This window comes from Pituophis catenifer, unplaced genomic scaffold, assembly GCF_029215685.1.
Source record: "Pituophis catenifer annectens isolate HBS135680 unplaced genomic scaffold, rPitCat1.0.hap2 SCAF_13, whole genome shotgun sequence".
Lineage (NCBI taxonomy): Eukaryota > Metazoa > Chordata > Lepidosauria > Squamata > Colubridae > Pituophis > Pituophis catenifer.
The window spans coordinates 23289696-23303766 of NW_027256893.1; the positions used below are offsets into that span (position 1 = coordinate 23289696).

The 14071-nt window shown below is 43.5% G+C and overlaps 1 protein-coding gene across 1 annotated transcript; it reads right to left on the reverse strand.

Annotated features, from left to right (window-relative positions):
- Positions 1–2265: 2265 nt before the first annotated feature.
- On the reverse strand, positions 2266–12810 carry KCNG4 (potassium voltage-gated channel modifier subfamily G member 4). The gene is made up of 2 exons (XM_070953016.1): positions 12067–12810; positions 2266–3048 (listed from the first exon to the last, which is right to left on the reverse strand). Exons 1-2 carry the CDS (start codon positions 12808–12810, stop codon positions 2266–2268), a joined length of 1527 nt encoding a protein of 508 aa, XP_070809117.1.
- Positions 12811–14071: the final 1261 nt, after the last annotated feature.

A 14071-nucleotide genomic window follows, 5' to 3' on the forward strand; every position in this document is an offset into this window, starting at 1 on the left:
AGTGACTGGCCCAAAGTCACCCAGCTGACTTTCATATCTAAGGTGGGACTAGAACTCACCATCTCTTGGTGATTGGCCCAAAGTCACCCAGTCAGTTTCATGCCTAAGATGGGACTAGAACTCATAGTTTCCTAGTGACTGGCCCAAAGTCACCCAGCTGACTTTCATATCTAAGGCAGGACTAGAACTCACCATCTCTTGGTGATTGGCCCAAAGTCACCCAGTCAGTTTCATGCCTAAGATGGGACTAGAACTCATAGTCTCCTAGTGACTGGCCCAAAGTCACCCAGCTGACTTTCATATCTAAGGCAGGACTAGAACTCACCATCTCTTGGTGATTGGCCCAAAGTCACCCAGTCAGTTTCATGCCTAAGATGGGACTAGAACTCATAGTCTCCTAGTGACTGGCCCAAAGTCACCCAGCTGACTTTCATATCTAAGGCAGGACTAGAACTCACCGTCTCCTGGTGACTGGCCCAACATCACCCACCTGGCTTTCATATCTAAGGTGGGGCTAGAATTCCCAGTCTCCTGGTGACTGGCCTAAATTCACCCAGCTGGCTTTCATACCTAAGAGGGACTAGATCTCTCTATCACCTGGTGATCGGCCCAAAGTCACCCAATCAGGGTTTTTTGGCTAAAGTGGACTAGAACTTACTCCTGGTGACTGGTCCAAAGTCACTCATTCAGTTTCATGCCTAAAATGGGACTAGAACTCACAGTCTCCTAGTGACTGGCCCAAAGTCACCCAGCTGACTTTCATATCTAAGGTGGGACTAGAACTCACCATCTCCTGGTTTCTAGGCCAGCACCTTAACCACTGACTACACCAAACTGTCTCTCATCTCATAAATATAATATGTGAGTAAATAAATAAACAGGCAATTTTCCAGGCCTTTCAAAATGTTGCCTGGACATATTTCTTTTATGTCTATAAGTACTGTATGTGCATGAAGGCTGAAAAGAGCAGGTTTCAGCTGGAATAGCTATAGTTGTAGAGTTTACAAAACTATGCTGGGTTCTAGAAGAGACTTTAAAAACTTTGCCCCTCGCTCTCCTCCTCCTCCTCCTCCTCCTCTCCTCCTCCTCCTCTTCTTCTTCTTCTCCTCCTTCTTCTTCTTCTTCTTCCTTTTGTAGGATGTGGGGGAGAAGGGGGGCATTCTATTAATTTGAAAGCTTTTACAGAGTGCGGTGGACTTGAAAAAAAACCCATTAAATTTAATTTAAAACTGGTGTTTCGTTTGTTCAAATTCCCCGTGGTTTGATTCATTTTTTAAAAAAATGTAGCCTCTCTGGTGATTTTTTTTTTTTTTATCCTGGCTTGTCTACGTTGGAGCCTTCACACTACTCAAAGCAAGGTATTGTCCCTTTGGCAAGAAAAGTGTTGCAAAAACATTTGCTGTCTACAGGGATAAGGAGGGGGAAAGGGAAGGGAAGGAGAAAAGGGAAAAGGGAAATAAAAGAAAGCAGCTAGGAGAAGAGGAGAGGAGAGGAGAGGAGAGATGGGAAGGGAAGGGAAGGGAAGGGAGGGGAGAGGAGAAGGAGAAGGAGAAGGAGAAGGAGAAGGAGAAGGAGAAGGGAGGAGACAGGAGGGAAGGAACGAGGAGAGGAGAGGGGAGGGACAAACGGACAACATAACAGCTGAATAGTGATCAGGAGGGCTATTTCTTCCTCTTTTGGTTTACACCTTGTCCAAGAGCCATCTGGTTGGATTCGAGGCTGGTTTTGCACAATTTGGTAACTGAATGGGGGAGTCCTCCAATATAATGGATTCTGGATCTGCACATCACCACATTACAAATTAACCCAAGCTAAATCTAATCAAGCTCTAGTAATATTTCGTGACAGTTTAGTGCAGCGCTTTTGCTCTGGCGAACTCTGGAAGCCCAGGACTCAAACTTCTATCATCTCTAACGCAGTCCAATGGAGAAGATGGGGACTTACAGCTCTACACGCTGAAAATTCCCAGTTTACAGAAGGCTATTTTAGGACCACAACTTGATAGGTCCAACAGTCAGGTTTCTTTCTGAGATGCTGAAGACAGCAACAGGATTTGATCATCTCCGTTCCACTCTTTGGATGGTAATCTTGTCCATTTCTGTCTGATCTCACTCAAGCATCCATGGTTGCATCTCAGCAAAAGATGGGTTGCAAGCGGTGGATTGCAAGAGCTGGAGACTACCTATCATCTTTGGGAGGGAGGCCCGGCAAATCGATGTTGGTGGTGGCTTTGAAGTCCACATTCCATGGCCAAGGAGGTGAGCCTTATCCTTTGAAGATGTACTTGATGGGGTATTCGCTATCGTCGGAAGCGAAGCTCTCGCTCTCGTTGAAGGTATCTCTTTCGCTGATGGTGTTGGCACTTTTTATTCTCGAGAGTTGGGCATGCAGTCGCTTGTGCCGTTTCCTCAGCTCCGCGTAGGAATGGGAGAAGGTATGGAAGATGGAGGTAGCTGGAAAGGCCATAATTAGAATCCCACTCAAGATGCTACTGAGAGCCACCATCTGGCCTGGAACGCTCCTTGGGACCATGTCACCATACCCCACCGTAGTCATGGAGATGATCGCCCACCAATAGGAGGCCGGGATGCTGGTAAACTCCAGGACCTTGCCAGATTCGTTCTCTGCAAGGTAGACTAGGGGAGAAAACAGGGTGATGGCCACGCACAGGAAGAGCATCAGGAGGCCAAATTCGCGAGTGCACCTCTGCACGGTGAGGCCTATGGTTTGTAAGCCCAAAGAGTGCCTCGCCAGGCGCATGACGTACAGTATCCTCAGCGCCCGTAAGACCCGTAGCACCAAACCCACCTTCTCAAAATAAGAGCTCCCACTCGGGCGGTGGTCGTGCTCCAAAACTTCGTCATCCCCCATGATGAGGGAGACATAATAAGGAGAAATGGCCAGGAAGTCAATAATGTTCAAGGGCCCTTTGAAAAACTGGCATTTGCTCTTGGCTTGGATGAACCGCAGGCAAAATTCCAGGGAGAACCAAGCGACGCAGATGGTCTCTATGATGAAGATGTAGTAGCACTTTTGGGAACATTCACCCTGGATGCAGAAAAGGGGGAAAAGCCAAAATAGTGTTAGTATCCTGCAGTTCTATTGTATAGCAGTTTAATGAAAAGAAGGACTAGGAGCGATACGATAGCAGCGTTCCAATATCTAAGGGGCTGCCACAAAGAAGAGGGAGTCAACCTATTCTCCAAAGCACCAGAAGCAGAGGTGGTATTCAGCCGGTTCGGACAAGTTCACTCGAACCAGTAGCGGAAATCACGGGTGGGTCTAGGCCCACCCTGGCTCTAGGCCATCCTATTTAGGCACGTTTTTGAGGCTGGGCACATGCACCGAAGGTGTGTGCGTCAACAAAGTGCACACATAGAAGGGCGAGCACATGCATCGACAGGCCACGTGTGAGCAAAGCAACTGTACATGTGCGCATGTTCACATTTGCGAACCAGTAGGGAAAGTAAGTGAAAAGCACCCCTGACCAGAAGGCAGGATAAGAAGTAACAGATGGAAACCTATCAAAGAAAGATCCAACTTAGAAACAAGGAGAAATTTCCCAAGAGTCAGAACAGTTAATCAGTGGAATGACTTGCCTCCTGAAGTTGTGAATGCTCCATCACTGGAGGTTTTCAAGAAGAGACTGGACATCCATTTGTCTCAATTGGTATAGGGTTTCTTGCTTGAGCAGGAGGTTGGACTAGAAGACTTCCAAAGTCTTTTCCAACTCTGTTATAGACACCCAAAACTCTTATCTTCCCATGGAAATTTCTATCTTATCTATATCTAACTATCTCTGTCATTGAAGAGTCAGATAAACTGATCTATTGTTAAAAGCTTCTGTACAGGAATCTTCTCAACTAATGGTTGGCACCTGGTTAGAATTAGATCAGGGTCAATGGCACTCAAGAGGGGTTGGACTTAGTTTGCTTGTGGCTATGTAGGGATTCTAGCCAATCCCTCTTTTCACTCCACCGCCAGACTAGTTCTTCCATTTCTTCTCCTCCAACATCTATCTATAGCTATCTATGTATCTGGGCTAAAATGCACAACTCATTGAATCTTCTTAAAGAACTCAAAAGCATTCTAACAGCAATGAAAATACGGCCCTATCTTAAAATGAGAACCATTAAGGGACATTAGCTCATTCCTTTTGATTAAGCCCCTCTTTTAGCTGAAGGGTTTCCGTCGCTTACAATAAGATGCAATATAACCATTTCCTTCCTAATGGAGTCCAGGGCATGAAGAGCAGTGAATTTAATATTGTTGTCTTTGGGAAGACTCATCACTACTTGGAAGTAAAATATGTTTCTTGCACACAGAGAGTCCCTTATAGAAAGATGAGGCCAGGGTTTCTAGGAATAGGCCATGCCCCATGAGCTATCTGGTTCGATAGAAACAGAATTGGCAGTTTTGACCCGTATATTTATTTGTATGCTCCCTGAAGCATCTTGACCATTGTAGAACATGAGGCCAGTTCTGCAAAAACAAATCAAAAGCCTTTCCAGCTTAAGATGTTCTTTCCAACAGCATCCAAGGAAGACCAACAACTGAACAGAAAGCCATCTGGTGTTGTTGTTGGGGATTCCTATGAAATATCTCCCTTGCTCCTCACGAAATGTCACATCCCAGGATTCCCTGGGGAACAACTCCATGTGGGTGATCTTATCTCATGGTCTAGCCTCCTACCAGCCAGATGCTATATTTGGAACTTCAGAAAACTCTTTTCCTATGAAAATAACATCTATATCTATCTGTCTGTCTGTCTGTCTGTCTGTCTGTCTGTCTGTCTGTCTGTCTGTCTATCTATCTATCTACAGTATTTAGATATTTAGATCCATCAATCTATCTCCATCATCCATCCATCCACTCACCCATCCATCCACTCATCCATCCATCATCTATCTATCTATCTATCTATCTATCTATCTATCTATCTATCATCTATCTATCTATCTATCATCTATCTATCTATCTATAGTGTCTGTCTGTCTGTCTGCCTCCATTATCCACCCACCCAACCCACAGCCACCCATCATCTATCTATCTATCTATCTATCTATCTATCTATCTATCTATCTCTACAGTATCTATCGATTGATCGATTGATCCACCAATCTATCCATCATCTACCCATCCACTCATCCATCCATCCACTCATCCATCCATCATCTATCTGTCTATCTATCAATGTATCATCTATCTATCTATCTATCTATCTATCTATCTATCTATCTATCTATCTATCTATCTATCTATCTATAGTGTCTGTCTGTCTGCCTCCATTATCCACCCACCCAACCCACAGCCACCCATCATCTTTCTATCTATCTATCTATCTATCTATCTATCTATCTATCTATCTATCTTATCTATTGATTGATTGATCGATCCATCATTCAATCTCCATCATCCACCCATCCACTTACCCACCCATCCACTCATGCATCCATCATCTATCTATCTATCTATCTATCTATCTATCTATCTATCTATCTATCATCTATCTATCTATCTATCTATCTATCTATCTATCTATCTATCCATCCATCCATCCATCCTACAGTATCAGTCTGTCTGCCTCTCTATCTCCATTCACCACATTCACAGCACACACAAAAAAAATGAAATGGATAAAGCTGTACCAATTAGCTAGCTCTGCTCAATTGACAAGAGGCAAAATTCGTAAGAAGTAAACACTGCAATGCAGGAGTGATGGCTGCATTGGAATTAATTGCAAGAATGTAGATCGGGCTTTGCTGGCATGTTTTAATTGTGTAATTTTAGGAAATGTATTCCTTGGAAGAAGATCTACTGGAAAAAATTAGCTGAAAGTTTTAGAAAGACCGATTGGTCATAAATATTTACTCTCCCCAGACTAACACCTTCCAGAATTCATGAAAATGGTGTATTTGGAATAAATTGTGGATGACAAGGTTTCTAACGGATCTGGAAAAGATTTTTTTCAAAGAAATATGACAAATAAGGAGATCAATGAGTCAACGCTGTTTGTGGGTGTGAGTGCCTCTGATTCTCAGCAGAGAAATCTCCAACCCTATAAGGCATACTAGTAAGAAATTCTTGACTTCAAAGCATATTTTACTCAACGGTCATGCAAAGTTGATAAACCCCCCCCACACAAACACACTCAAGATTTCAAAAATGGACTTTGCACTTGTTCCACTACCTAATCCTTGTTGTTATTCCCGTCTGTTTTAATAAACACACAACCAGACCAAAAAATACAGCACATTAAGTCCAGTATCAAATGCCATCCAATGGTCTTTGAAGGTAATCTTGACTGCTTTCTACCTGGATCTTTGTAGTCTTAAAAAGTAATGCAGACTAGAATTCTTTCTCTGAAACTGGCCTATCCAGGAAAATTCCTTTTTGATGTCAGGTCTGGCCAATGGGAAGTTGTAAGAGAGGAGCAATCTCATACTAACTACCGTGCCTGGAGAATATAAACTCCCATTTCTGCATCTGCAGAAAGTTCTGAAAAGCATACCATCATGAAAAATTTCTGGGTTTTGGTACAGAATGGAGGGCTGATTTTACCTACTGGTCAACCCTGAAGCTGATCTGATCGAAGCTTAAGTGTAGCTTAAGTGTTGCCACACTGGAGCTGAGGGATAAGGAGAAGGGAATAGAGATAGCTGGGGTTTTTGTAGCCGAAATAAAATACTTTCTCTTGGGAACCAAGGATAGTCTCACACCTGGTCAGAGGGAGGAGGAGTGATGTCACCAGGTGTTCTGACCAAGGCTTCCTGGGAAAGCATAAATCACAATTTTAGTCCCAAAAAACCTCTTTTATTGAGACGGCTGCGAATTATGTTCATTCACAGCCCATAATAAGTCCCAAGCAGTTTGTGAATAGTCTGACAGAAGTCTGCCACAGTCTTTTGGGATAAGGCTGATAAGCACCCACCTTTATCTCCCTTGAAACACTGCCAAAGACCTAATTGCCAATTAGCTTTGCAGGGCCAAACGGAGCACAAAGTCAAAACGGAGCTTCAGAGTTTAAACCAACCAGAACGAACAAAGTTGCTTCCTGCAAAAGCTCATGTCCCTTTGCTCCACCTTTATGTCTTATGGGAGGGGCCAATCATCTCCAAGCCTTACTCCCAAGTTGCCCCTTTTGTCTTAACTGTTCTTGCCTTCTGGCAGCACTGCGCATGCATGCACTGGGAACAGACTCCCCCTGTTCCTCTGCCTTGCTGGTGTCAGACTCCAGAGACTCCGGAGGCAGCACATAACTCCCAGATGGCCCTGGCCCCCTCTCTGCCTCTGACACAGAGCTCTTGCCCGAGCCTTCCCCAGACTCCAGGACTGGCCCATGTTCCTCCCCAGCCTCCTCACTGTCCAACTCTGCTGCGGGCTCCGCAGGCTGCCAGCAGACCACAACGCCAGGCAACCAGACAGCGCCTTGATTGGACCATGTGACTGATTGTTTGGGGTTGAGGGAAAACATTTACTTTTAATTAGGTGAAAACCATGGGAACCTTCAGAGTCAGTTTTCACTACATCTGTGCCAGTATGATATATCTAATAAAGCTAATCTTTGAGGAAGCTACCTGCCTCGGAGTTTTGCTCGCTATGGGTCTATTACAGTGATGGGTTGCTACCGGTTCTCCCCAGTTTGGGAGAACCGGTAGTGGAAATCTTCATAGGAGAGTGAACTGGTTCGCTCTGAATGTCATTTGGGCTCTCCTCCCCACCCCCGTGCTACACCTACCTTTATTTTGTTTATTTTTTGCTCAGCTGTAAGGCGTGGTAGAGGGGATTGCCATGCCTCAGCTGTTTTTTTTCCTCAATGCGCTTGCGCGAAGCACAATTTTGGCGCACATATGAGCGATGCGAGCATGCGTGGAGCAATCGCGCACAAAACGGATGCGTGATGCAAACAGGTGGTAAAACTGATTAGAACCCACCACTGGTCTATTACTTGGAACCCTGACACCTACATTCAACTGGTAAAAGAGACATTGAAACACTGATAAAAAATAGTTGCCTGTTTGGATCCAGAAATGAAGAAACGTAAGGTTTCCTTTGAGTTAAATTCAACTCTTGTTGACTTACGGACCCAAAAATGCAGTTTTCTTGCCAACTATCCAGAAATCATTTTTCACTTGCTTTCTTCCAGACTTTCTGGTCTATCTGGAACTCAATCAATTTTTGTCAGTCTTTGAACCAAGAGTTAACCAGGATTGTCCCTCTTTAGCGCCTTCGAGATCAATCAAGGTATCTGGATATAGGTGATATAGGGATAGAGAAATATAGTTATAGATGTCAGCAATAAAGACAGAATACAGAATAACAGAGTTGGAAGTATCTTGGAATTTTAAAAAACAACAACAATATGGATGGATTAACGATGTGTTGAAGGTTGACATTCTCCTTCCTTAATATTGCTAGAGATTTTTCCTCAATAAATAAATGATTGGGTATTTGACATCAAAATTCTCCTACCGCTTATAACCATCTGAAAACGGCTGAAGCTTCTCACAGCTGCATTCCTATTACAAGGGCCTCTGACTCACATTTTTTTCTGCATTGCTGGTTATATTTGAATAATTAATCCAAGCTAAATCAAGCCATTCAAGGTGAGAACCGGGCAATTAAAAAAAAAAAAAACTATTGGTAAGAAGCTACAGTATGCAGCAGCACCAAATGTAAGCCTACGTTGTCCCTCTTCCCTGAGTGATAAATCCATAAGCCCCAGTAAGAACTGTTCTCTATGGATCATTGGGAAGATTTTATTTAGTAATGCTATTTAACACTAAAGGTTATACAACTATCCCTTCCCTCCCTCCCTCCCTCCCCAAAGCAGAGATCTGATTTTAGAAAGCATTAGGAAATTTTAAAAAGGGAGTTCCACCTAAGAAGAAAATATCTTTTAAGCTCATTTCTGTGGTGGGGGGGAAAAAAAGAGAGATTAGGGTGCAACTGTTTTGATAGGATATGACTGGCAGTGTGATATGATCATTAGCACGCCGGATGTTGAAAAGACCGACCAGGATTGAATGCACAGTCAGCCATTAAGTTTAATTTCCTTTAGCTTAGACTGTGTGACACGACTCTTTTAAGTGGAATAGGTGGATAAACCTTTGGCAGAAATGGTGGTACAGAACCAGGAAAAGCGTAAATGAAATTTTTGGCTTTGTTTTTTTAAAAGAAAAATATCTGTCTTTAAAAGGTATACTAAGGGCAACTCCCTCTTCCTCTTCACAGTTTTGGGAGATGTTTCCAGAATTCCCCAACCCCTTTTTTATTTTTATTTTTTGTGCCAGCACATTGAGATCCAAAGATTTGGCACATTAAGATTTTGGCTTGGCCTTAGACATGCTATTATATCTGGAGTTGGTCACAAGGTGAAATTGCAAGAACAACTTTGGCACAAGCTTGGCAAAGAGGACCTTTCAGGACAATCTTTGAATGTATGGAGCAATGTCAAAATTGGATGGATGGATGAAGAGAGAGAGAGATGATAGCTAGATAAGAAGATAGCTAAATAGGTAGGTAGGTAAGTAGGTAGGTAGGTAGATAGGTAGATACATGGGTGGATGGATGGATGGATGGATGAAGAGAGAGAGAGAAATAATATGTAGGATAGAGAGAGGAAGGGAGGGAGAGGGAGAAATAGGGAGAGAGAGATGATAGTAAGAGGGTAGATAGGTAGGTGGGAAGATATATAGATGGATGGATGGATGGATGGATGGATGGATGGATGGATGGACGGATGGATGGATGGATGGATGGATGGAAGGAATTGAAAGATGTCACCATATCAAATCCAAACCATAATGAGTTCTTCAGGACCACGATAGAGGGCTAAAGCACCTTTCCATCCATTTTTCAGTCTCTTTCTGTTGTTACCAGGAGCTTGTTCTGTAAAAATTGGGCAATGAACTTGTTCCTTGCCTTGTTGTTAAAAATTCCTGCAGCTGATTTCTGCAGATCATCTCCTTGTTAAACACATACACACACAGTTATTTGTGGTTGGATTTTTGTGGTTATTACTGTTATTATTTCAGGTCAGCTGGCAATCTTAAAGAAAGGATAACCTATTTCTCGACCCTCATTTCCCCATGAAAATCTCCCACTCCTCGCCACCCTTTGCCTTCAGAGAAAACATAGAAAATGGAAAGATACTGTATATATATATATATATAAAGAAGAAGCAACATCTTCCAGATACGTTATTGTGCTTCCATTGTCAGCTTCACTCACTCTCCCTTTCATCCTTTCTGATTCTCTCGAAGCCCCAGGCCTTGGGGATTTCAGTCCACAAATAATGCATGCCTTGGATAGAAGCATCCAGAAATGCTACATACATCCATACATCTACACATCCTATCTACCTATCCATCCACTTCTGGCTCTACAGGTGACCGATACATGTAAGAATATAAATTATTCTTCTTGTAAAACTCAGGGCCAATCAAACAACGTTTTGATCTGAAATCTGTTTTAATTGCTCCCTCCATCTGCCATTAAAACATGCCTTTCCCGAGGTTAAGATGTTTCAGATCAGTGACAGCATCTTCTCAGAGGAAACGGGAGATTGACAGCACAACATTCAAGAAACAAGTCCTGTTGAGTTCCACTAAATTGAGGAAAACGATGTGTGGAATTTCAGGTGTGCTCATCCAACTCCAACGTTTCCCCTTCAAGGAAAATGATCGAGCTACAAAGGGATTCTGAAGGCCACCATGTCAATTGACATGGTGGCCTTCAACATCCCTTTTGCACCTTGATCGTTCAGCTCAAAGCCTCGTGGCTTTTTCGATGCCACGCCCTCCGTGGTGAGCAAAAATGTGTGGACAAGAGTCAGCTAATGCAAAAGGAAAAAAAAGGACACTTGAATAACACCTGTAGCAAGGTGCACTTTCGTAGCCACGTTCCTGCTTATGGGTTCTGCCTCCAATCCCCAAGTCTAAATCTAGATAGTAGGCATGTTTACTCAGAAATAAGTATTGCTAGATGAAGTCTATCAAGTTAGCTATCTTGGATGAAGACGTTCCATCTAGGATGCCCAATGACTAACTAGTCGCATAAATCAAATCAAAACTTGATTATGGAATCAAAACATGGACCAGAAATTAAAGAGTAGCATATTGTCACTTGTTTGAAATTAACCCCACATGACCCTTACAAAGCAGCGCCTCAACCTATCTCCATCGATAGGCTTAACATAGATTGGACAGTAACTTTTTGGTCATTTGGGCAACACTGGAATTTGTAGTCCTACTCCATTTGTTAGGGCGCCAGATTAGGGGAGTTTGCCTTGGAGATCCAGGCTGGTTGAACTGAAGTCTCTCTCTCTCTCTCTCTCTCTCTCTCTCTCTCTCTCTCTCTCTCTCTCTCTCTCTCTCCCTCCCTCCCTCCCTCCCTCTCTCTTTCTCTCCTTCCCTCCCTCCCTCTCTCTTAAATGGGCAGGAGATATTAGAAGTAACTATACAGTATTTGTGATGGCTGACAGGTTGGGAATGACTGGTTTAGTCTTCATGATAGCAACTTACAAAGTCTTTTTCTAATGAAGGAGAGAGCCTCAAAATTAAGTAACAACTGGGTAGTATTTAGGGTGGGGTAAGACATGATTTAAGAGCCTTTACAGTGCTTCCCTTATCTTTTCATGAGATGGTGTGTAGAAATTCAGGGACAAAGAAATGATGCTTCACTACTCAATGTTGGACAGTTCCATGTACAAGTAACGCAAAAGCCAACCTGCTCAACCTGACATCCAGATGTGCGGTATGGCCCTGACCTTTGACCTACACTGAGCAGGAATAGGTCCATAGATACAGAGAGCCAAGTCTCCTGCCAAGAGACAGCTATGAAATATCTGCTCTAAACTCTAATGGTCTATTGAACGTAGACGAGGGGTCTCCAACCTTGACAACTTTAAGACTTATGGACTTCAACTCCCAGAGTTCCTCACCCAGCAAAGCTGGCTGAGGAATGCTGGGAGTTGAAGTCCACAAGTCTTAAAGTTGCCAAGGTTGGAGACCTCTGGCATAGCCCATTCATCTTTGATTTATTTTGCAAGTAGAACATCCTTACCCTGTCTTCTTCTTCCCTCAAGTCTGGCATAGTGCTGATACAAAGGCTTATTGCTGTGGTTGCCACAAAGAGGACAGAGAGACAAGCAAAGATTTTCCCAGGGAGACCCGACTGGGGGTTTTCCACCATGTCCCTCAAGTTGTTCATGAAACGGCCATATCTGGTCTCCTCCTTCTGGGCACAGGCCATCAACTTGGCCCTCTGCAGTTCATCTTCTTTGTGCTCCTCCGACAGTTCCTCTACCTTTTGAAGGAGCTTCTGGAAACAGCAGTTCTCCAACCTCGACTCCGCAATCCCCCAATATTTTAACTCCTCTCGAAAAGACAGGACGCACGTATTACGAAGGAGCATCAGCTTGCCTGCTGCAAGGAAGCTGACAATCATCCCAAAAGCACTCGGGCTCCGGTCAAAGAAGAATTCGTGGGTGTCTTCATCGTAGTCATCACAGATCTGGGTGATTTCCTCATAGCTGTTGCACGATTTCAGTTTGCTCAGCCTGGAAGAAGGGAACTCGTCCAGTGTACTCCAAGGTAGGAGATATTTACTGCCACCAACGTTGATCATGACCTCCTTCTTGCTATCAATGGCTGGGAGTTGATCCGAGCAGTAAATTCTCTGGACCTTCTGGTAATGGATCCCTTTGGTGGGCAGGGACTTGACTCCTGTGATGGGAAGCAGATGGCTCCAAGATTTGCTGGAAGCAGAACCATAGTCATGTTCTTTGCTCCCAGCGAGAATAGGCATCTCTCAGGATGATCATGGAGGACTTGAAACAGCATCTGAACAATGCTAACGAAGGGAAATGGGGGGGAGGGGGGAGGAGGTTAACAGAGATAGAGAGACAGAACCGTGGTCACCGGGAGATGGAAGAATCAAAATAACCAGGTGTCCAACCCAATTTTCTTTCTTTCAACTCTGCTTTGGAGAACATCTAAGTCATTTCTGAACAGAGGATGCTGTCTGATGCACCATGGCATGACAAGCAAAGACTGCCACTAGATCTGCTGTTTCAGGCCAAAAAAGTAAAATAAAAATCCATGCTATGTGGAAGTGCCAGGACTTGACTAAGAGACCTCCTGCGTAGAGCAGTTACGTATTTTTTAAAACATGAAGACCACCTCAAGGAAATCACCTGTAAGAATCATCGCTCGGGGGATCCCATGAAGGAACTAGTTCCAGTGTGAGCAGAATAGCTCAATTAAAAAACAAGCAATAAGAGTGCCCGGCAGCATCAAAAGTCCATCTGGATTACTTTCCAACAGAGGATGTCAAAAAAAGTTCATCCACTACATATGAAGGAATTGATTTTCCTCCACCAATTGACCCTGTCACCTACTCTTCAGAGGCAGATGGTCCTTTGCATGGAAGATGCTTCAACCGATGGTTGACCAACCCATCCTGCATTTATCTCATTCTTTTTAAGCTATCTGAATTGGGGACTTTCCCACAGCTGGAGCCACACTAAATTAATTAGGTTGATACGGGGAGGATTGCGCTTGCTTGACCCAAATCTGTTGCAAATCAATTTTATTAGATGACAATATTTCCGGGACAAAGAATATCTAGGAGAGGTTAATGAAGACCTTTGTGTGTTTCTCTGCTTTAGGAGATTACAATCATAGTTGTCCATCCTTAGCTGGATATTTTGCATATTAACGTTTGTTTGTTTTTTAATCCTGGACACGGTAAACAGGGTTTACCTTGTTTTAAAATAACGACTGACACAAGCCCAAAGAAATTCCTAGCCGTATTTTCTAAACGAAGAAGCTGATTGCATTTCAGATCATGAGTTGGACAAAAGCCTGTCAGGATTACTTAATTCCAAACTGATTAAGCTTTCGCTTTGAACCAGGGGGGAACATCTGCAGCTAATCATGCGAAATTCAAAACAGCCTCAAGTTTCGAAATTGCCAAGCTACTGGGTGTGTTTGGAGGGTCATCAGAAAGCACTGGAGGAAGTTGCAAACTTGCACACGATTCCCTCTTCCCTCCCCCCCCCAAAAAA

Excerpts from the sequence above, each read along its gene's own strand:
- KCNG4 (XM_070953016.1), bottom strand. The coding sequence starts at position 12,810 with ATGCCTATTCTCGCTGGGAGCAAAGAACATGACTATGGTTCTGCTTCC. Across the intron at positions 3,049-12,066 it reads TGAGGGAAGAAGAAGACAGG|GGTGAATGTTCCCAAAAGTG; the intron begins GTAAGGATGTTC and ends TTCTGCATCCAG.